This window comes from Lepus europaeus, chromosome 16 (genome assembly GCF_033115175.1).
Source record: "Lepus europaeus isolate LE1 chromosome 16, mLepTim1.pri, whole genome shotgun sequence".
Classification (NCBI taxonomy): Eukaryota; Metazoa; Chordata; class Mammalia; order Lagomorpha; family Leporidae; genus Lepus; species Lepus europaeus.
This window is the reverse complement of record NC_084842.1, coordinates 58,792,201-58,816,481: the sequence shown is the minus strand read 5'-3', so window position 1 is coordinate 58,816,481 and position 24,281 is coordinate 58,792,201. Positions and strand designations below refer to the sequence as shown.

At 47.8% G+C, this 24,281-nt stretch overlaps 1 protein-coding gene across 1 annotated transcript in view; it reads left to right on the top strand.

The window, feature by feature from the left end:
- KLB (klotho beta) overlaps positions 1 to 24,281 on the top strand; it is a 40,119-nt gene that overhangs the window by 10,929 nt on the left and 4,909 nt on the right. The window contains exons 2-3 of the mRNA XM_062213485.1: positions 14,709 to 15,219; positions 16,881 to 17,149. Coding sequence (XP_062069469.1) covers positions 14,709 to 15,219; positions 16,881 to 17,149 — 780 coding nt within the window. The remainder of the gene's footprint in view (positions 1 to 14,708; positions 15,220 to 16,880; positions 17,150 to 24,281) is intronic.

Sequence of the window (24,281 nt, the reverse complement as noted above, 5' to 3'; positions counted from 1 at the left end):
GACTCAGCAGATATTTGACTGTTCAAAGACCAGAACAGTGTGCAGGTTTTATTTGCCTACAAAACCTATGAACCATTTACGTCAATTCATATATTCAACACAGGATTCTCCATTTGTGCCTATGATTTTAATTTTAACTTTCTTTTTTTTTTTTTTTTTTTAAGATTTATTTAATGGGCCGGCGCCGCGGCTCACTAGGCTAATCCTCTGCCTTGCAGCGCCGGCACACCGGATTCTAGTCCCGATTGGGGTGCCGGATTCTGTCCCGGCTGCTCCTCTTCCAGGCCAGCTCTCTGCTGTGGCCAGGGAGTGCAGTGGAGGATGGCCCAGGTCCTTGGGCCCTGCACCTGCATGGGAGACCAAGAGAAGCACCTGGCTCCTGGCTTCAGATCAGCATGGTGCGCTGGCCGCAGCACGCCGGCCGCAGTGGCCATTGAGGGGTGAACCAACGGAAAAGGAAGACCTTTCTCTCTGTCTTTCTCTCTCACTGTCCACTCTGCCTGTCAAAAAAAAAAAAATAGATTTATTTATTTATTTATTTGAAAGTCAGAGTTACAGAGAGAGAGAGGCAGAGAGAGGGAGGTCCTCCATCCAATAGTTCGCTCCCCAGATGGCCGCAAAGGCCGGAGCTGCACCAATCCGAAGCCAGGAGCCAGGAGCTTCTTCTGGATCTCCCACGCGGGTGCAGGGGCCCAAGGACTTGGGCCTCCTTCTACTGCTTCCCCAGGCCATAGCAGAGAGATGGATCGGAAGTGAAGCAGCTGGGTCTTGAACCAGCACCTGTATGGGATGCTAGTGCTTCAGGCCAGGGTGTTAACCCATTGTGCCACAGTGCCAGCACCAATTTTAACTTTCTTAAAACGTTGAGTTGGCCGGCGCCGTGGCTCAACAGGCTAATCCTCCGCCTTGCGGCGCCGGCACACCAGGTTCTAGTCCCAGTTGGGGCGCCGGATTCTGTCCCAGTTGCCCCTCTTCCAGGCCAGCTCTCTGCTATGGCCCGGGAAGGTAGTGGAGGATGGCCCAAGTCCTTGGGCCCTGCACCCGCATTGGAGACCAGGAGAAGCACCTGGCTCCTGGCTTTGGATCAGCAAGATGCGCTGGCCGCAGCGGCCATTTGAGGGTGAACCAATGGCAAAAAGGAAGACCTTTCTCTCTGTCTCTCTCTCTCTCACTATCCACTCTGCCTGTCCAAAAATAAATAAATAAATAAATAAAATGTTGAGTGTTCCATTGCAGTGATGTTAAGTCACATACATGCTCCCCTGATCCTCTCATTTGGAGTTCAAATAAATTAGTGATCCCAGTTATTCATGTAATTAGCTAAGGCACAATACCTACCTTATAGTCTGTACTCATCTTCATTAGGACCTGAGATACACCTAAAAGGAAAAAACAGGATCTCCTGATCAGACAGTTTGAATTAAGTGATGGAAACAACCATGGAGAAGAAGTGCTAAAGACAGTGTCTACAATCACAACAGCATTGTTGGCTATGAGTCAGGTGAAAACCTATTTATAGGCTACAACTGGTATTCTAAAATCTTCAAGAGAGCAATATTTACTTTTTCCAATCATTAAGCAGAAAAAGTTATACTTAGTGAATGATTAACAGGAGCTTAAATAAACGTAATTATAAATGCTCATAGAATAATATTGTGATCCTATTAAACAGCTTGATTTGATAATAAACACTCTCATACATGGAAAATTAGGCCCAAACTGGAGACCAGAAAATATTGTAAAGAATGGAAATGAACTTAGGGAAACTTTATGTTCATTTATGGCATAAAATAAGTCATTTAATTACATTTATTTATTTATTTATTTATATATTTTAATTTTTGATAGGCAGAATGGACAGTGAGAGAGAGAGAGACAGAGAGAAAGGTCTTCCTTTGCCGTTGGTTCACCCTCCAATGGCCGCCGCGGCCAGCGCGCTGCGGCCGGCGCACCGCACTGATCCCAAGGCAGGAGCCAGGTGCTTCTCCTGGTTTCCCATGGTCCCATGGGGTGCAGGGCCCAAGCACTTGGGCCATCCTCCACTGCACTCCTGGGCTATAGCAGAGAGCTGGCCTGGAAGAGGAGTAACCGGGATAGAATCCGGTGCCCCGACCAGGACTAGAACCTGGTGTGCTGGCGCCGCTAGGCGGAGGATTAGCCTGTTGAGCCACGGCGCTGGCCATTTAGTTACATTTATAAAGTCTTACAGGGAAAACAATACGTAAAAAAATCTACAAAAGAAAAAAAGGTATAATTGACAACAACTCTGATGCTGAGTAGTAGGAGTGCTGAGAATAGATCAGAAACTTCCAACTTATTAGCCAGTAAAGAGTGACTCACAGAATTGAAGAAGTCCTTGGTGACCTAGTGATGTTACTTGAAAACGTTTTGGAGGAATCCTGAGGCTGATAAAAGCTAGGATCTTTCAGCATCTGAGGGCTTTCATTGCCGGGTTCTTCTCGCTGTTCTGTCGGAGGTTATGTGACTGAGTCTGAGAGCAAGGGCTGGGGGTAACCGGCAGCAGCTCTTCTTTTGTGTGCTTCCTCCTTTCACCTTGGTTTGAACAGCAGCATATCACTGAGAAAAAAAAATCCTTTAATACAGATTGGAGTCCAAGTAACTAATTTTTATAGTCAAGTTCCTATTTTTCCCTTTGGGATTTCTAGTATTTGAGGGAAACTGAAGAGTGATAGCATGGGACAAAAAGTCACTGCTGAAAATTCGCTTTCAACCAATTCTCTTGACTTTTAAATCACAAAATAATGCATTTTTATCACAAAACATTCAAACGATACAGAAGAACATTAAGCTAAAAATGAAAGGTGTCTTTCCTTACGCCCTGGTCCCATGCCCTAGAACTACTAACAGCAGCTTATTCAATGTTCAATCTTCTATGTATACATAAACACACACGTAATACTTTCACAAAATTTTAATTGTATTATTACAGTTCATTTGGGATATTTCTGATTAAGCAAAATATAAAGGAGGTTATTTTTATTTTAATTTTTATTTATTTGAGAGGCAGAAAGCCAGAGAGAGAGAGGAAGGTGGGGGCTCCCAAGCCCTGTTCACTTCCCAAATGCCAGCAATGGCCAGGGCTGGGCTGGAACTCAGTCTGGGTCTCCCATGTGGGTGGCAGGAACCAATCATCTGAGCCACCACTGCTGCCTCCCAGGGTCTGCATCAGCAGGGAGCTGGAGTCAGGAGCCAGAGCCAGGCATCAGACCCTGGCATTACGGTATGGAATGCAGGCATCTTAACTGCCAGGCCTGCTTACTTCTGTGCACAGAGCTCACAGAGCATCTCCAAGGCAGAAACTATCATGCTCACCTTTTTTTATAAATGTCTGCTGTGGTGCTTTATTTCTTAGTTAAATGTTTCCAGACTTGGTTTTAAGTAAATAATCAAAGTAAATGGGTGAAGAGTGAAAAAAGAGATAAAATAATAACCAGAGGCCGGCGCCGCGGCTCGATAGGCTAATCCTCTGCCTGCGGCACCGGCACACCGGGTTCTAGTCCGGGTCGGGGCACCGGATTCTATCCCAGTTGCCCCTCTTCCAGGCCAGCTCTCTGCTGTGGCCAGGGAGTGCAGTGGAGGATGGCCCAGGTCCTTGGGCCCTGCACCCCATGGGAGACCAGAAGCACCTGGCTCCTGGCTTCTGATCAGCGCGGTGTGCTGGCCGCAGCACGCCAGCCGCAGCGGCCATTGGAGGGTGAACCAACGGCAAAGGAAGACCTCTCTCTCTGTCTCTCTCTCTCACTGTCCACTCTGCCTGCCAATAATAATAATAATAATAATCACCAGAGATTGAAGGAAACTTAGAAAAATAAAAATGATTTCCTGAGGCAGGCATTTGGCCTAGCAGTTAAACCCACCAGCAGGGATGCTTACATCTCTCCTAGCAGAGTGGCTCAGGTCTGAGTCCTGGCTCTGCTCCTGCTGATGTGCGCCCTGGGAGGCAGCAGGTGATGGCTCAAGTGGTTGGGTGCCTGTCATCCATAGGAGAGACCTGGACTAACTTCCTGCTCCTGGTACGGCCTGGCCCAGTTCTGGCTGTTGCAGATGGAAACCGTCTACATATGTCTACAGTCTCGCTCCCTCTCCTTCTCTCTCTTTCTCCCCTCTTGCCTAATAATACATAATTTATCTATATATTTATGTATAAATAATAATAATAGAAAATTTATCTAAACAGTTTTGGCTAACCTGTATAATGTTCTATAAGGAAAATATGCAGGCCGGCGCCGTGGCTTAACAGGCTAATCCTCCGCCTTGCGGCACCGGCACACCGGGTTCTAGTCCCGGTTAGGGCGCCGGATTCTGTCCCGGTTGCCCTTCTTCCAGGCCAGCTCTCTGCTATGGCCCGGGAAGGCAGTGGAGGATGGCCCAAGTCCTTGGGCCCTGCACCTGCATGGGAGACCAGGAGAAGCACCTGGCTCCTGGCTTCGGATCAGCACGATGCGCCGGCCGCAGCGGCCATTGGAGGGTGAACCAACGGCAAAAAGGAAGACCTTTCTCTCTGTCTCTCTCTCTCACTATCCACTCTGCCTACCAAATAAAAAAATTAAAAATTAAAAATTAAAATTAAAAAAAAAGAAAAAGAAAATACGCAACAGAACAGAAAGTCATGCTGATGAATTGTCCACCTGCTCAGTACTGGGGTGGCGCTCCAGCTGGTGTGGTGGGGTAAAAGGACAATCAAAACCTCCAATGCCTCCTAAGTGCTTCTTAGAGGCTTCCTCAGGCCACTGTTCACTGTTTTGGGGCGTCTGTTCCACATCCCTTGTACTTTCACAGTGTGTTCAATCACCTCAGATCTAAGGGGTGAAAGGGTGTTTCAAAGGCATGTAACTTAATTTACATAATATCCTAGAAATGACTAATATACTAAGTCCCTGAAGGACTTAACTCTAACTCCATCTTTGCCATCTCTTGATACCTTGAGCAACTCACTTTGTGGAGTGGGGGTGCGGGGTTCAGCCTTTCCATCTATAATGGAAATTGTTGTCCCATTGGACAAAATAACCTCTGAGGTCCATCATTTACTTCTGATTGGCAGGCAAGAGCACAGACTGAGGAGCAATGCAGCTTGGGTATAATCCCCCTCCTGAAATTGGACATGTTCCCTAATCTGTCCACCCCCTCAGCTTCCTCATCTCTGAAGTGGGAATGAAGGGGCCAGCGTCTGGCATAGCAGGTAAAGCCGCCACCCACAAACCCAGAATCCCATCTTCTGGTCTCTCATGTGGGTGCAGGAGCCTAAGCAGTTGGCCCATCTTCCACTGCTTTCCCAGGCACATTAGCAGGGAGCTGGATCAGAAGTGGAGCAGCCGGAACTCAAACCGGCACTTATATGGGATACCGGTGCTGCAGGTGGTGGCTTTAACTTCTTCGCTACAGCACCAGCCCCCATGTTAGTTCTTACTGTTTAGATCATTGAATTTCAATGGTTCTGAATTTAACCACCACTATTTTGTATTTAGTCATGAAAGTCTCTCCTCTCTAAGATCCATATAACTATTACTTGAAGGTGGTGCTGCCCTAAATACTATGGGGGCACTGTGCCTCTGCCTTTTCAGTCTGACACTGGCCTTGGAGTGAAGATCACCATCCTCAAGGGAAGAGAGTCGAGTGTAGGGGTGGTACCTAGGAGATAGTCTCTGACAGCACTGAGGAAAATATCTAATCCCAACGCTACTGGTTAGAAAAAAAGAGGCACAAAAAATCAAACAAAAATGCTACATGCTGTATTAGACAGTTGGACAAATACAATGGTTTTCAAAACATCCCAATGTGCTAGCAGGTCTTCCATGACCTTTCCAGGTGATTTGGAATTCCATTCATGTGTGGATATTTTTCTCTCAGTATTTAAAAGTGGGATAAGGCGGTAGGCATTGTGGCCCAACAGGTTAAGCCACTGCTTGGGCCATCTGCATCTGTATCAGAGTCCCTGGGTTCAAGTCCCACCTCTAACCCAGCGTCCTACAAATGCATGCCCTGGGAAGCAGCAGAGGATGGCTTAAACACTTGAGTCCCTGCCACCCACATGGGAGACCTGGATTGAGTTTCTGACTTCTGGCTTCATCTTGGTCCAGCCCTGGCTCTTGCAGACTTTTGAGAAGTGAACCAGCAAATGGAAGATTTCTTTCTTTCTCTCTCTTTATTGTTCTGCCTTTCAAATACATTTTTTGAAAGTACTCTCCTTCTAGGACTCTAGATCTTTTAATAACCAAGTACAGCAGAAAGAAAATATAATTTTACAACAGTAACTTGGGGCTCATGTCAAATGGCCTTTCTCCAACAGTTTCAAAATGAGAAATGGCAGGACACTGAGAAAGCGGGATGGTACTGTCAAGTGATTGGAAAGGCCTAGATTCCATTCCTAGCTCTGCCACTCTCTGGCCTCTGTAAACTTCAGTGTCTTCTCTAAAATGGGGAAAATAAAGCCTGCTTGCTAAAACTGTACTGCCGACACTGTCTAGCAGGTGGCCAACCAACTGGCTGATCCATCGAGGCCATTCGTTCAGCACCAGGCCCTTCCCTTCCCTGTGAGCAAAGAAGACACTGCCCCCGCACTCAAGAAGTTCCTAAGTGGACAGGTGTTTGGCCTAGCAGTTGATGCCAGTTGGGATGCCCTCAGGCCACATCGGACTCCTTGGGTTTGATGCGCAGCTCCAGCTCCTGACTCCAGCTTCCTGCTAAGGGGACCCTGGGAGGCAGTGGTGATGGCTCAAGTAATTGGGTCCCTGCCACCCATATGGCAGGTGAGTTCCTGGCTCCTGTATTCGGCCCTGACTTGGCTCCAGCCAAGCCCCAGGCTCAGCCTTTGCAGGCATTTGGGGAGTGAACAAACGGATGGGAGCTTTCTCTTCTCCCTGTCTGTCTGTCAAATAAAAAGCTCACAGGCCAGGAGTGGATCTACAGTTTGTGGACCTGAAGCTTCTAAAATCTGGAGGCCCTCTTTAAGGAAAAACATACAAACTTATGAATGCAGAAGTTGACACAAATGCAAAGATTTAGAATGAGGAAAATATCACAAAAAATTACTACAGCCTTTGAGATTCAGATTCCTACGGCCCTTTTAATGAATTTGCTAGAAATGCTTACCTAGCAATGCTTCCAACAGCAACTTTGCTCCCCAGACTGCCCAAACCATTCAGTGAGGTCGTGGGCCAGTGAGGAGCCCGAAGCTTAAGCGCCATTAGGCCAGTGGTAACTCTGCCTTTGCTGTAGGCCCTGAAAGTATAGGTCTCCATTTTAAAATAGTGGGGGCGGGGCTGGCGCTGTGGTGCAGTAGGTTAATCCTCCACCTGTGGTGCTGGCATCTCATATGTGCGCCAATTCTAGTCCCCGCTGCTCTACTTCCAGTCCAGCTCTCTGCTGTGGCCTGGTAAGCAGTAGAGGATGGCCCAAGTCCTTGGGCCCATGCACCCACATTGCAGACCAGGAAGAAGCACCTGGCTCCTGGCTTCAGATCAGTTCCGACTGTTGTGGCATTTCGGGGGTGAACCAATGGGAGGAAGACCTTTCTCTCTGTTTCTCCCTCTCACTGTCTGTAACTCTACCTCTCAATAAATAAATAAATAAAATATTTTTAAAAAAAAATAGTGGGGGCTTTGCAATGGCCAGGTGGTTCCTACATTGACCACCTTTAACTCTAAAGAATCTTCCTGAATCCTGGGCAAAGGTTTCCAGTCACGAGCCAGGCATTTGAGCTTCAGTTACACCCTGAGGTATGGTCCTTTTGCATGGAAAAATTATAACCAGGACCACTGTTGTTAAGATAATAACATAGAGCTCAAAACATCATTCCAACTTCTACAAAGTTGTCCTCAGGCAAAAGAACTTGGGTAACTCAGCTATTTACCAACATTGATTTCTTCGAACCTCGCGTCTACCACAGGGAAACCCACAGATGGTCTGTTTAATTTAATTACAAACTATATTCCAGACCTTTAGTCCTTTGGATCACCAGGTGTAGATTCTGGCTTAGCCGTTAGTTTAATTTGGTAATATTACAAATGAATTTAGAATTCTATACTAAAAGAACCCTTGTTTCGAAGGGACAAATATGTTAGAGGTGAGTTTTTACATGATTCTTATAGGGAAATCTTGAAACAACACAAATAGAAAGAAATCAATGGCTTATTAGAACGACTTGAAAATAGGAGAAAAACTTATTAAAGTGTAATTACTGAGTTCAGAGAAAACATGAACATTGGACCACTAACAATGGGATGGGTAAATAGTTTCTTTATAAAAGGTGGTAACTTTTGTGAATATTTAAATTCTCCGCTAAGAATAATGAAGGTAAAGTTGTTTCCATAACAACAGTCCCAGAAAACCTTTTAAGGAAGCAGTAGTTCCATGATTTGTAGAAACTGCATACCTTAAACACCCAATAAATACTTGTGGGGTGTGAGGCTAATCTGAAAGAACAGTATTGTAACCAGCATAAAACTTGAACTAACACAAAAAAGTGCTATGTGGCTACAACATGAATCAAACTGAAATTAATCCCAGCCTGAAAAGACAAGGAATACAACTCAATCACCTGCAAATAATCAATGAAGACAAACATATGTAACCAGGACACTGGAGCAGTCAAGGCTTCGGAGCTACCTGCCAAACACCCTTCATGCCCACACAGACTTTTACCCTCATTTGCACAGCAAGTTAAATTATCTTCTGCTTTCTCTTTCAAAGCACTTCACATCAACATGTGTGTGGTTTCCATGGGGTCTTCACATGCGAAGACCAGAGAGTTCCTGGAAAATGCACACGATGGAGCAAACATGCATGCATTTCAAAGGTTTTTTTGCACCAAAATAAGCTTGTATTTTAATTTTTCCATCTTACCACATGCTTTTCAAATTACTGTTGTATTGTTTCTTTCCATCTTCACCACAGTTATCCGGGTGTTTAATTTTTAGCTCAGTAGAGTGAAGGAGGGAACTGAGTTCTCAGGAGGAAAATGATTTGTCCAAGAGGGCAGAGCCAGTGTCAGAACCTAGGTGTCCTGTGCTGGAAGCCAGTGGCATTCCCCTCTAGGGCCATGTGGGTGAGTAGCACCTTGATGTTGTTCTCCAAGGCCATTAACCTGCCAATAGAACTGTGTGATGTCTAAGAAGACTCACATCACAGTACAAATCTGGGAATATTGAAAACAACACGGTCTGTTTCTGGAATAAAAGAAAGGAAACAATTCAAATAAATTTAAAACTATATGTCCAAAGTTAGCTGTTGCAACACTATTTATGACAGGTGGAAAAAAAAGAAAGAAGAAAAAAAGCTCATTTCTAGAAAAGAGAGAGATGATTAAGAACGTCATATTTCGTCAAGTTGGTGCTGTGCGATACTGTCAGGATCAGTATGAAGACTAAAAACAACATGAAAACCACTTGATTGTAGCTAGAAAATGTTATTTGGGAAGGTTGGTGGGGAATGCAGAAATTTGAAAATATTTCATTAAGGTTGTGAGTTATTAAATAAATTCTCTTCCACCTTTTATTCACTACTTTGTTAAAGAGCTTCAACAGTCAACTTTACAGTTCACATGAAGATATTACGTGGTTAGAGCAATGGCCAGTTCAGAAATCTTAACAATGGCTGCAGGTCATCCAAGACCCCTGTATGATGCATTAGGTTTGTTCACCTGTCTTCAACCCATCCTTCCCACTGGCGGCCAGCCGTGTCTTCCTGACCTCTAACCCTGTCTCCATCTCTATTTTTTTTTTTTTTTTTACAGGCAGAGTGGACAGTGAGAGAGAGAGAGACAGAGAGAAAGGTCTTCCTTTGCCGTTGGTTCACCCTCCAATGGCTGCCGCGGCCAGCGCGCTGTGGCCGGCGCACCGCACTGATCCCAAGGCAGGAGCCAGGTGCTTCTCCTGGTTTCCCATGGTCCCATGGGGTGCAGGGCCCAAGCACTTGGGCCATCCTCCACTGTACTCCTGGGCTATAGCAGAGAGCTGGCCTGGAAGAGGGGCAACCGGGATAGAATCCGGTGCCCCGACCAGGACTAGAACCCGGTGTGCCGGCGTCGCAAGGCGGAGGATTAGCCTGTTGAGCCACGGCGCCGGCCCTCCATCTCTGTTTTGAAAGTTGTGCCTGCTATCTTATTTGCTTCCTATCATGAACTAGAATTTATCTGAGTCTGCATTTCCAAGGGCATCAAAGGGAGCAGCCATGTTAGACTGGAGGGGGAAGAGAATGGGCTACTAGGCCCCTGGCTGTCTCTCAATGACATAAGGCCCTGATAGCCAGCTCAATACGAAAAAGCAGCTCATTTCCCCTTTAAGCTATGGAATCTAAGGAACAAAGGTTGAAGCTCCCTTAAATCAATCATTCCAAAGGTTAGATGGCCTTGTACAAGGCAGAGGGTAACCCTGGAAAGTGGGAGAATGGCTGTTGTGCAAGGTGGCAGGGCCCGGGTTGCATTGCCTTACCAAGTCCACTTTAGTTTTTTCTCACCAGGCATCCTTTATGAGCATCAGACCAAAGAACGCCCAGAGATAGCGCTGTTTCGTCAAGATTGATGTCGAGCTGTAACCATGAGTGCTGTACAGACAACCTCCCCCACATTCCCTACGTGAGAATGGAGAGGCTTTCTTCAGCTCAGAGCAAAGATAACCCTAGATACCTTGATAGCCTAGGCAAACAGCAGCAAAGGTGACAGAGACACAGTGGAACATGAAGGTCACCTTGGGGTGTGACAATGCCCGCATGTGTGTAATCCGAAGACTTGAGAAGTATTGCAGAGTCATACCTGTTGTCTTCTAAGATACCACCAGTTCACATTCAAAGGCTGACATCACCAAGAGTTTATCACCATTTGGGTTCTCTCTCAATAATCATAGAAATATGCAATAGAACATCTATTCTGAAGATGCCTCCTCCCAGCCCCCTGGCCCCCTGCCTGTGGGATTAATGAATTCCCATTAGGACTGGGTTAATACATTTACCCTGAAGCCATCTCACTCTCCCTTTAGTGTCTGATGGTGTCACATTTGCAAAGCGGCTAGGTCATGGCTCAGAATCTTACAGGTGCTCAGTGCTTTCCCAGTCCCACATCAGGGGCATCCAACAGCCTTGACAAGAGGTGCCGATCGCTGTGTCTTCTACAGATAGGAGCAACAGGCTCCCAGGGGATGAAGAGACCCCTAGAATAAAGCAAAGAGTGCCCCCCCCCCACTTTGAATCCCCGTAATGCACAATTGCTTTTGTTTTGAATCAGAAGGAGGAAAAGCAGCTCCCGAGACTTTCCACCGGAGAGTCTAGTCCCGGAAAATTCCAGAATGGGTGGCTGGGACCATTTAAGGCAGAAGCTGCCTGGGGCTGCTCTGTGATTCCTTTCCGCAGCTGTACTCCGGCTGGGGCAAGGCAAGAGGCCCTGGTAGAGCACTTCTCTGGGAGGAAAGCACTGCTAAGGAGCCTGGGGAACATGTGGGCGCTCAGTGATTCCAGACCCTTCGAGGGAAAAGCAGCAGGGACAGGCGGGTAACGGCAATGCCTCCAGGAGTCTGCTCCTCCGAGCCCTGCAGGGAAGGCGTTACGTGAGCTTTTCCTGCACACAGCCGGGCAGCACCAGTTTTGGAATCCTCACCCCTATCATCAATGCCTACCTGCTCCACCCAGACAGGATTCATGGAACATTTTTGGTGTCTCTCGGGTCTGCATTCATTGCCCACGTTTGCTTGCTTTTCACCTACAAAAAGGCAGCTTCAAGTCAGTTCATTCTGATACAAAACATTTTCTAGTGGGGGGGAAAAAAAGGAATAGAACTGAAAGCAAACTCTGTTGGTTAAAGATAATTAAGGCTTGGGGCTGGCATTGTGGTGTAGTTGGTAAAACTGCTGCCTGCAGTGCCAGCATCCCTTATGGGTGTCGGTTCGAGTCCCGGCTGCTCCACTTCTGATCCAGCTCTCTGCTATGGCCTGGGAAAGCAGTGGAAGATGGTCCAGGAAGCTCCTGGCTCCTGGCTTTGGATCAGCACAGCTCTTGCCATTGCAGCCATCTGGGGAAGTGAACCAGTGGATGAAAGACCTCTCTCTCTCTCTACCTTGCCTCTCTCTAACACTGCCTTTCAAATAAATAAATCTTTAAAAAAAAAAAGATAATTAAGGTTTGTGCATTTGTTTTGGAGATATTCAACTAGAGAAGCCAGTGGGGTTGGGAGATTTCTCACTATCGGAAGATTCTTCAAGCAATCAGTGTGTCAACCAATACAGATTCATTTGATGAAGGTCAGGGATCCAAACTTATCCAAAAAGCTAAAGAGGCACCATTCATCCCTATGGGAATGGCGGGTTTTGCTGCAATTGTTGCATGCGGATTACACAAACTGAAGAGCAGGGGAAGTACTAAAATGTCCCCGCGCCGGATCCGCATGCTCATGGCAGCTCTGGCTTTGCTGCAGCCTCCTGTGGGCTATTCCATGTTTCAGGAATTCTGGGCGAAATTTAAACCTCAAAAAAGAGACTGCAGCTTGGTCTTGTTGGAGATGCTTCCATATTCCATCTCATACTGAGGTTCCGAGTTAAATTGAAAACAAATAATTTGAGTGGATTTAGACAATAACACATGGTATTTTGCATACTGACCTTTCTTGCAGGCTTGATTTGCCTGGTGACCAAAATATTGGTGACTAGCTCACTAATAGGTCATTCAGGGGAGTCAAGTTAACACAATGACACATTTTCCACCTGGTGTAAAAATGTCCCTCTTCCAAAACCCCTGTGATGAACGTAGTCCTAAAGAACTCAGCAGGCCACCCTGGAACTCACTCCCCATTTGCAGCAATCCAGCTCTTTGCTTTGGGCTAGGAAAGCAGCAGAAGATGGCCCAAGTCCTTGGGCCCCTTCACCCACGTGGGAGACCTGGAAGAAGCTCCTGGCTCCTGGCCCAGCCCTGGCCATTGCAGCTCTCTGAGGAGTGAACTGGTGGATGGAAGACCTCTCTTTCTCTCTCTCTGTTGCTGCCTCTCTATAACTCTGCCTTTCACATAAATAAATAAATCTTTTTTAAAAATAAAGTGAACACACTAAAAAAATTGAAAAAAAAAAAAAAAAAAAAAGCTCAGATAGAGGGGAGACTGAGAAACCTAGGGGGAGACATGATGAGACAAGGAAATCCACTACGAGGGGAAGCACGGTGGCTATGTCACAAGTCCGTGACGGCTGGGACAGACAAGTGACCTTGGCCTAAATTTCTTCATTGGAGTCCTTAGGGTTCACCCCTGCTTCGACTAAGGCTCATAATTCTTTGCTTAACCAGGCCCTCTGACTTTGAGTTATTTTTTCATTTGATGTCTTATTTCTTTTTTTTTTTTAGATTTATTTATTTATTTGAAAGTCATAGTTACACAGAGGAATGGCAGAGAGATGGAGGGTGGGAGGGAGGGAGATCTTCCATCTGATGGTTCACTCTCCAATTGGCTGCAACAGCTGGAGCTGAGCCAATCCAAAGCCAGGAGCCAGGAGCTTCTTCCAGGTCTCCCACGCGGGTGCAGGGGCCCAGGGACTTGGGCCATCCTCTACTGCTTTCCCAGGCCATAACAGAGAGCTGGATTGGAAGAGGAGCAGCCAGGTCTCAAACCGGCACCCATATGGGATGCCGGTGCTTCAGGCCAGGGCGTTAACCTGCTGCGCCACAGCGCTGGCTCCTTAATGTCTTATTTCATGCAGCTTTCTCTCACATGTCTCTTCTGCACACCTCAGTCTGAGTTTCCCAATAGGGAACTTTCTGAGGTCAAGTTCCTGCGCTATATATTTCAGTTTCTCAGGATGAAACAAGCCAAGTATTGAGTAAGTGCTGAGTAAGTACCTGTTAAATGACTGGAAACCATCAAGAGGCTGTGTTACAAGACAGCTCAGTTGGAAATGCAAACTCTGGGAAGAGTAATACTATACATCCATTAGTACTCTGCGCTCTGGTTTATGCTACATGTTTCATGAATACATAAGCTCCAAATCTGATAAAGGACATTATTATTATTATTATGAACCTCATTCTGCAGCTGAAAATACCAAGAGATTTCAGAGAAGCTATGTGTCTCACCTAAGGCCACACAGTAAGAACTTGAGCTTCAAGTCCAGGAGAGCTGACTCTACACCTCAACTCTACCCATTGTTTTTCCACTTTGGGCAGTGCCTGCCACCTTTGCTAAGCATCGTAATAATAGCTAAGGCTTGTGTGGCGTTTTCCCTGGGCTCAGCACTGTTCTGAGCCGTTTACGTGTTAATTTATACAAACCTCACAACAAGCCTAGGAGGTGGGCTCTATTATTCATTTACAAGCTGTGGAGCCTGCGTTGTCTTGGACTTCTGAGTGAGGATCAAAGAGAGATTCTGTAGAACAGGAAAGAACACCACTCTGTGTCTTTTCAAGTGGAGGAGGAAATCCTATAATCCACCTGGTATCTCACCTGCACCCTGCCCCAGGAGAGCTCAGGAAGGGAGCCAGCAGAGAAGCGAGACAGAGCCTGCACTAGGGACTAGGGCCTTTACCAACTCCTCAGCAACCAACCAGAAGTCTGAGGCTGGAGAAATGAACACAGAGCAGCCTTTGTGGGCAGTCGGGGTGCTCGGCAGCTTCCCCCAAGTCCCCCCTGTGCCTCGTTACTTTTGTCTGTGCAATGACCCTCTCCCTGCCACGTTACAACCTTTGCCAGGACAATAAAGGTTCATGGTTTTGTTCTTTCTTATTAGGCTCATTCAAAAGTCTGGCACAACTACAACAGGAATTTCCGCCCACATCAGAAAGGCTGGCTGTCGATCACGCTGGGATCCCACTGGATTGAGCCAAACAGAGCGGAAAGCATCGCGGACATACTCAAGTGCCAGCAGTCCATGGTCTCGGTGCTGGGCTGGTTTGCCAACCCGATCCACGGGGACGGGGACTACCCAGAGGTGATGAAAAAGAAGCTGCTCTCCGTCCTGCGCGTTTTCTCAGAAGCAGAGAAGAACGAGGTACGAGGCACCGCAGACTTCTTTGCCTTTTCGTTTGGACCCAACAACTTCAAGCCCTTAAACACCATGGCTAAAATGGGGCAGAATGTGTCACTCAATCTAAGACAGGTGCTGAACTGGATTAAACTGGAATATGGCAACCCTCGAATCCTGATCGCTGAGAACGGCTGGTTCACAGACAGTTATGTGCAAACAGAAGATACCACAGCCATCTACATGATGAAGAATTTCCTCAACCAGGTTCTTCAAGGTTGGTGACGCACTAGCTCAAGTTTTTAAAAGCTTTTTTCAAAAGATTTATTTATTTATTTGAAATGCAGAGTTATGAAGAGACAGAGAGCTCTTCCATCTGCTGGTTCACTCCCCAAGTGGCCGCAAAGTCAGGAGACAGGCGCTTCTTCCAGGTCTCCCACGTGGGTGCAGGGGCCCAAGCACATGGGTCATCCTCCACTGCTTTCCCAGGCGCATCGGCAGGGAGCTGGATCAGAGGTGGAGCAGCCAGGACTCAAACCAGATCCCATGTGGGATGCTGGCTCCGCAGGTGGTGGCTTAACCTGCTATGCCATGCGGCCACCCCAGAGAGAGAGGTTTAAAGTTTCCTGACAGTGGTACTTTATCCTAAGATGCTGAAAGCTTATCTTGAAATCATGTGACTGGAGAGCTCTGACCCCTGCTTATCTCCTCTTCCCTTCCCCATTACCCAAGCTGTGGCATCTACAGGGGGCTGCCCCAAATAGTGGCGCACCCGACAAGCTCCAGTTGGGATGGTTCTGTCCTCCACAGGGCTGCTGTCCGTTTCATGCGAAGCCAAGGGAATTCTCTGTGTGTCCTTCACCAGTGCTGTAGCTCTCTCTAGAACTCATGAGTCCACAGGAAAATCCCCCCTTCTACAGAGAAATCCTCAGGGACACCAAGACTCTGCTGCCCCAAATTCCATGAAAGGAGCAGCATGAAACAAAGCCATGGCAGCCACAGGCCACGTGCACTTGGGGCCTCCAGGGCAGAGGACACAGCCTACAGGGCCAGGGTCAAAAGCCACCCCGTGGCCAGCATGGCATCTACTCCTGAGGCTTACCACTCTGCCTCTTCTCTGGACCCTACAGCACAAGGGTTAGAAACCAGGCCTGCTGAAATGTGCGTATCTTCTTAGAGTATCTTGGTCCGGATTTTCCACCAAAATCCAGGAAAAAGAATGTCAGGGATAAAACCCCAAAAAGGCACAAATGAGGCACGCCAAGCAAGGAAATGAAAGCTTTAAGAAAAATGATTTGGATCTTGTTTTCACTGCTGCCGTTGATTTTCATATTTCATTTTTAAACTACGAGTTCTTGAGCCAGCATTTTAACGTGAGGACGCTCCTGCGAAGGCCGATTTTCCAGTCCTGTCTGTTAATGAGGAAGCTGAGGCCATAAGCCTTGCAAGTCCCGGGCCCCTTGTCTTCAGCACAGCCAGCTCTCCACCACTCTGCCTCTTTGCCCTCCTTTTAGACCCGCATTTGCTGACGTTAATTCTAAGAGCCAATTTTGTTCCCTGTACGATCATTTCCTAGAATGGACAGTTTGTCCACAAACTGGAATCCATCCAAACCTGAAATGAGAAACCCTCGGTCCTGGGCAGACATCTGCATTGGTCCCGAAGGATTCCAGAAACAAGCATGCCGCAGGACCCCAATTTGCACACTGAGTCTGGAGAATATTTTATGTTTGATCCTTTAACTGTGATAGTCACTTCTCGCGAGGGGAGTTGGCGGGGGTGCCATTTTGGTGGAAAATAATTGCATTTTCTGTTTGATAGAACACACAGACCAACAAGAAAAAAAAAACAAAAAAAAGCCGGTTACACAATAGGCAGTCCCCTGGCGGGAGCTGGTGTTGAGACCTCTGACCATCCTGGTTTCCTTTCTCTGTGCAGCAATAAGGTTGGATGGAGTCCGAGTGTTTGGCTACACTGCCTGGTCTCTCCTGGATGGCTTTGAATGGCAGGACGCTTACAACACCCGCCGTGGACTGTTTTTTGTGGACTTCAACAGTGAACAGAGAGAAAGAAAACCCAAGTCGTCGGCGCATTACTATAAACAGATCATAGGAGAAAATGGCTTTACGCTCAGAGAGTCCACCCCAGATCTGCAGGGGCAGTTTCCCTGTGACTTCTCCTGGGGCGTCACCGAGTCTGTTCTTAAGGTGAGTGGCCGCTCTACACTGACCACTAAGGAGGGCACACAGCACCCAGGACTTCCTTTGGTTTGCTCAGGGACAGTGGAGACACGGTCATGGTGATTATCTGGAGAAAAGACAGTGAGGTAGAAGGGCACAGATGCTCACAGGAGCCCTCTGTGGGCCAGGACTCACACTCGGTCATGCACGAGAAGAGACAAACAGGCTGCTCTCAAGCAGCATGGCCCAGAAGGCTCTCACAGCCATTCCTGTGAGGCATTGGTTCACGGTGTCAACATTATAGGGAAAATTTTTTTTATGTTTTTTGGGGTTTTTGCCAATAGCACACTTTTTTTTAAAGCATCCTTTACTTAAATAATTAGTAGATTCGGGTCAGGACTTCCCGGTGGAGCCTCCCCACATGTGTCATTCGTCACCACCTTCAGATGTTTTCTTGAACATCGCCCTCCCATAGGCTCCTCTCCACTTCCAGAATCATAACCCCCTCCCTCTCACCCCCATCCCTCTCTCCTGCCTTGTTTTCCCTCTCCACCATGTATTACCACTTGAACTTTTTCTTACTTATCACCTGTCTTCCCCTACTGGAACACAAATTGTCCGAGGGCAGAGCTCTTTGACACTTTGATGCCTGCTGTGTGCCTTCAAGAGCAGCCCTGAGCACAGAGCAGCTCCTCACCCTTCAGAGCCAGGTGAGAAAAGGAGATGAGCTTTCAGCACCAGTGAGGCCTCCCGCTACACGAGAGGAAAGAGACCAATCAACTTGCCCAGGACAACACCAACCCATGAAGGGCAGTCCTCGGGCCGCCAGATCACAGATGCTCTTTCCAAAATAACAACTAATTTAAAGTTCTTCCGTGATGCCAAGCATCCCTACTTCAGCTGAAAACCCCCTTGTGGTCGGTAAAGGGACTGAGGTTTCGGGAGGCTACATCACACACCCAGGCGACCTAGGTCTGTCTTGGGACCACTGTGCTACGGGACCTCACAGCACCACACAATTGCCTATGGAAAGGCATCCAGGTGTACAAGGGATGGGGCCAGACAAAACGGTCCAAACCGTGAGCAGGCAAAGTTCATAGGTTGTGAATCTCAACCTCTGTGGCTATGTAAACAAGCTCTAAGTGAAGGGTCAGAGGTGATAGAAGTCAGAGCGTGCAGCATAAACACAGTGACTCAGCTTAGGCGGGAGCCCCCTGCAGAGAAACTGGCTGCAGTTCCTACCTCCTCCTGCAGGAGGCAGACACAAGCATCTGTTTCCTGCTAGCGCCAATGGGTTTATAATTTTCACTGCTTTGCTTTACTCTTATTCTCTTTTAAAGGTTTATTTATTTGAAAGGCAGAGTTACAGAGACAGGGAGAGAGAGAGAGAGAGAGAGAGAGAGAGAGAGAGAGAGAAATAAGAGATTGTCCATTCATTAGTTTACCATTTGTTGGTTTTACCATTGGTTACCATTCCCACCAGCTAGTGCTGGGCCAGGAGCTTCCTCCAGGTCTCCCACGTGGGTGCAGGGGCTAAATCCCTTGGGACATCTTCCACTGCTTTCTCAGGCAATAGCAGAGAGCTGGATCAGAAGTAGAGCAGTCGGAACATGAACAGGTGCCCATATGGGATGCCAGGCACTGCAAGAGGTGCTTCACCCACTACACCACATCACAAGCCCCGCTCCTCCAATTCTTCTTCTTTTTTTTTTTTTTTGACAGATAGAGTTAGACAGTGAGGAAGAGAGACAGAGAGAAAGGTCTTCCTTCCGTTGGTTCATCCCCCAAATGGCTGCTATGGTCAGAGCTACGCCAATCCGAAGCCAGGAGCCAGGTGCTTCTTCCTGGTCTCCCATGTGGGTGCAGGACCCAAGCACTTGGGCCATCCTCCACTGCCTTCCTGGGCCACAGCAGAGAGCTGGACTGGAAGAGGAGCAACCGGGACAGAATCTGGCGCCCCAACCGGGACTAGAACCCAGGGTGCTGGCACCGCAGGCGGAGGATTAGCCAAGTGAGCCGCGGCGCCGGCCCCCCTCCAATTCTTTATTTTGAAAAATTCAAACTTGTACATCAAATACACATATTCCCTTCATCAATACTGAGCAATTGCTGGCATGTCGTCACACTTGCTTTATCTCAGCCTCTCTCTTTCATGAACCATTGGTAAGTTAAAGACATTATCGAGGGGGTCAGTGCTGTGGCATAGGCAGTGAGGCTGCCACCTGTAGTGCCGGCATCCCATGTGGGCACCTGTTGGAGACTCAACTGCTCCACTTCTGATCCAGCTCTCTGTTGTGGCCTGGGAGGGTGGTGGAGGATGGCCTGGGTCCTTGGGCCCCTGCACCTGCATGGGAAGACCCAGGGGAGGCTCCAGGCTCCTGGCTTCTGGCTTCTGGCTTTGGATCGGCACAGCTCCAGCTGTTGAGGCCATCTGGGCAGTAAGCTGGTGGGTGGAAGACCTCTCTCTCTCTCTCTCTCTCTCTCTGCTTCTCCTCTCTCTGTGTGACCCTGACTTTCAAGTGAATGGATGAATCTTTAAAAGAAAAAAGAAAGACATCACTGACACCCTACCCCCAAACATCCCAGCATCTCCTGCATCATGATACTATCGTTACGATACTCAGGAAATGTAACATCAATTCGGTATTATCTAACATAGAATTGATAGTACCTAGCATAGAATTCACAAATTTCCCTAAATGCTGCAAAAATGTCTTTTTATAGGTTACAACATTCCTCTGCGTCAAGCATGCAAAGATCCCACACTGGCTGACAACTATCTGTAGCCTCCTTTAATTCAGAGTGAGCCCCCTAAGCCCGTGGTGCTGACATTTAAGAGTCCAGGCTAGCAGACTGTAGAATGGCTCATGCTCTATGTTGCTCTGAAGGTTTCTTTATTAGATTCCATTTCTGCAGAGAATTCTACATCAGGGACATGTGTATTTCTCAGTGTATCACGTCAGGAGGTACAAGACATCAATTTGCCTCATTACTAAAGATGTTAATGTTGTCCAAGTAGCATCATCAAATTCCATGGTTAAGATGGCATTTACCAGACCTCTTAAGCACACAGCACCTTTTCCATTTTTTTTTTAAAAGATGTATTTGAAAGGCAGAGTTATACAGAGAGGCAGAGGGAGAGACAGAGAGAGAGAGAAATCTTCCACCCGCTGGTTCACTCCACAAACGGCTCTAACGGCTGGGGCTGGGCCAGGCCACAGCCAAGAGCTTCTTCCAGGTCTCCTACGTAAATGCAGGTGCCCAAGCACTTGTACCATTTTCTGCTGCTTTCCCAGGCCATTACCAGGGAGCTGGATTGGAAATGGAGCACCTGGGACACAAACTGGCACCCAGATGGGATGCTGGTGTTGCAGGTGGAGGCTTAATCAAAACACTGCAGTGTCGGCCCTCTGTTTATCATCTATAAAACAGGATCTTTTCTTTTCTTTTCTTTTCTTTTTTTTTTTTTTTGACAGGCAGAGTGGACAGTGAGAGAGACAGAGAGAAAGGTCTTCCTTTTTCCACTGCACTGATCTGACGCCAGGAGCCAGGTGCTTCTCCTGGTCTCCCATGCGGGTGCAGGGCCCAAGCACTTGGGCCATCCTCCACTGCACTCCCGGGCCACAGCAGAGAGCTGGACTGGAAGAGAGGCAACCGGGACAGAATCCGGTGCCCCATTGGGACTAGAACCTGGTGTGCTGGCGCCGCAGGCGGAGGATTAGCCTAGTGAGCCGCGGCGCCAGCCCCGGGATCTTTTCTAATTGAAATTTATTTTGCTTTATAAATTTTCTTCTGAGTGTAAACAATACTTATATATGTTGACTATAAAAAGCTAGAACTAGGGGCCGGCACCGTGGCTCACTTGGCTAATCCTCCACCTGGGGCACCAGCATCCCATATGGGCGCCGGGTTCTAGTCCCAGCTGCTCCTCTTCCAGTCTAGCTCTCTGCTGTGGCCCGGGAAGGCAACGGAGGATGGCCCAAGTGCTTGGGCGCCTGCACCCGTGTGGGAGACCAGGAAAAAGCACCTGGCTCCTGGCTTCGGATCGGCGCAGCGCTGGCCATAGCGGCCATTTGGGGGGTGAACCAACGGATGGAAGACCTCTCTCGCCAATCCGAAGCCAGGAGCCAGATGCTTCTCCTGGTCTCCCATGCAGATGCAGGGCCCAAGGACCTGGGCCATCCTCCACTGCACTCCCTGGCCACAGCAGAGAGCTGGCCTGGAAGAGGAGCAACCGGGACAGAATCCGGCGCCCCGACCGGGACTAGAACCCAGTGTGCCGGCGCCACAGGTGGAGGATTAGCCTAGTGAGCCGTGGCACCGGCCTTGTAATGTGCATTTAAAAAAAAAAAAAAAGATTTTATTGGGTCAGCTGCTCAACTTCTGATCCAGCTCTCTGATCTGGCCTGCAAAAGCAGTAGAAGATGGTCCAAGTGCTTGGGCCCCTGCATCCTTGTGAGACCTGGAAGAAGCTCCTGGCTTTAGATCAGCCCAACTCTGGCCATTGGGGCCATTTGGGGAGTGAACCAGTGGATGGAGAATCTCTCTCAGCCTCTGCCTTTATGTAACTCCGTCTTTCAAATAAATAAATCTTAAAAACAAAAACCACACACACACACACACACACAAATTGAGGGGCCAGCGCTGTGCACAGCAGGTTAAAGCCCCGGCCTGCAGTGCCAGCATCCCATATGGGCACTGGTTCAAGTTCCTGCTGCTCCACTTCCCATCCAGTTCCCTGCTAATGCACTTGGGAAAGCAGTGCAAGATGGCCTAAGTGCTTGGGCCCCTACACCCATGTGGGAGACCCAGAGGAAGCTTCTGCCTCCTGGCTTTGGATCAGTTCAGCTCTGGTTGTTGCAGCCATTTGGGGAGTGAACCAGTGGATGGAAGACCTCTCTCTGTCTTTCTTTACCTCTCTCTATAATTTGTCTTTCAAATAAGTAATACATTAATAATAAAAATATTTCAAGATGAGGAAATTTCTAGAGTGTTCCTTTTCCATTTATTGGCTGAATTCTCTCACGTTCTATGTTTTATAATTCATTATTGTCATTACATTATTCCTTTTGAAGTTCAAGTTGTTTCATAGTCAGTGGTCCTCCTTTAAGCTGCTCCCATGTCTTTTGACATTTCCCTTACTTCCTCATTTTCTGGCACAAGGGGGCCCAACATGAAAAACAGCCGCAGGCATTTAGTATAGGGGTTAGGATGCCACGTGGGATACCCTCTTCTCAGAGTGCCTGTGTTTGATTCCTGGCTCCACTCCCGATTCGAGTTTTCTGCTGATGCACACCCCTAGAAGCAGCAGGTAATGGTTCAAATAGTTGGGCCCCTGCCACCCATGTGAGAGAACCAAAGCTGATTTGAAGCCAGGAACCAGGAGCCTCTTCCAGGTCTCCCATATGGTGCAGAGGCCCAAGGACTTGGGTCATCTTCTACTGCTTTTCCAGGTCATAGCAGAGGGCTGGATTGGAAGTGGAGCAGCCAGGACTCGAACCAGAGCCCAAATGGGAGGCTGGCATTACAGGTGATGGCTTTACCTGCTATGCCACAGTGCCAGCCCCCACCTCATTCTTTTTCTGCTGCAAACTTGGAAAAGTCATTTCTCTAAGAAGCCCAGGGTCCCTGTAGTGGGGAATGGAGTTTTAGAAACAAGCTTGGGGAGCTAGAGCTGGGCTTGGGGGCTCTCAATCACACCCACTTGCCACCTAAGACTAATGTTTTCTGAAGGCTTTTTTAATATAGGATTTTTTTTTTCTCTTTTCTGTCTCATGCAAGATTGTCTTTTGCAAGCACCCCTTTGATACCACAATGTTCTGGCTTTCAAAACACTGAAACTGCTCACCTGCGCTAGGGGGATTTTACTCAATTAATTTTATACAGATTTAACTTCATGCTCACATGGTCAATGTTCTCTCGGTTTAATGTTCTAGATAAATGGATGGCAGATGGCAAGTGGGCAGTGATATGGTTTTGTAATTAGACTACGAAAGATGACACATAGGAAAACAACTAGGGCGAAAATATTTACCAAAGGTTAATTACCATTTTTCCTGGTGCATTTAAATTGTGATGAGATGAAAAAGTACTTTAAAACAAGTACAGAACTGTGCCTTTTCCTTATTTATTTTGAATTTGGAAATGTTTTTCCTAAAGTTCCTGTTTTAATTTAGACTCAGGAACCTAACAGGCATTTATGGCAACCAGGGAAACCCAGGCCCATGTCACGACCACCTCATGTTTGTGTAGTGCTTTGGTGACACAGGACACTTTCCCAGAGTCATTGCACCCTCACCACACACCTGCGGGGGTGGGGGGCTGAGACGGCTCCATCACTATACAGCTGCCACGCCAAAGAGCACAGGAGCCCAAGGCTCTCTGCTTTTTGGAGAGGCCAGGAACGACGCCATCAGCTCCAAGAGTCAACTGCAGGGGTTTTGGGGTGGTGGTGGTGGTGGTATTCCATGGTCCTTTCCACTCCTAACCCAAGTTTATCACATGGACAAAGTGTCCAGCATTCTACTGGATGGATAACTCTGTGATCTCACAGGCACACAGGTGGTTGAGACAGAGCAGATGCAACTGGGATACAGCCTGGGCTTCTCACACAGGAGGGAGGGAATTGCATTCTCACACACAAGCAGTCATTGTCTGTGCCATCGCCCCAGCCTTTCAGAAACTGTGGCCGGAGTCCACCAGCCTCCTCCAACCCCAAGTTCTGATCTCAGTGGCATCCTCTTTGGCTGAAATTTTCATGCTGTCTTCAATTTATGGCAGGATTTATAACCCATGTTTCACAATGGCTTCTAACTGAGGGTACCATGGCAACTTCCTGATGCATCGGAACAGAATCCCTGGGGACCCCAGTCTATGACCTGGGTTTTCGGGTCAAGCCAACTGGAAAATGGCTTCTCCGGTGTTTCTCGAGCTCATTTTCCAAGCCAAGCCCTGGGTGTGGTTCCTTGCCTGTGATTTCTGGTCTCCCTGGGAGACTCCCGGGCTGGAGAGGGGAAGATCACTCAGGCCTTTGCTAAGAAAGCAGCAGGACAGCCGGAACCATGGGCTGTTAGGAAGGACCTGTGCACCACTTATCTTCCCTTTTCTTCCTGTTTGCTCGGGGCCTCTGCCTATGCACGCTTCACCCCAATGCTCTTGT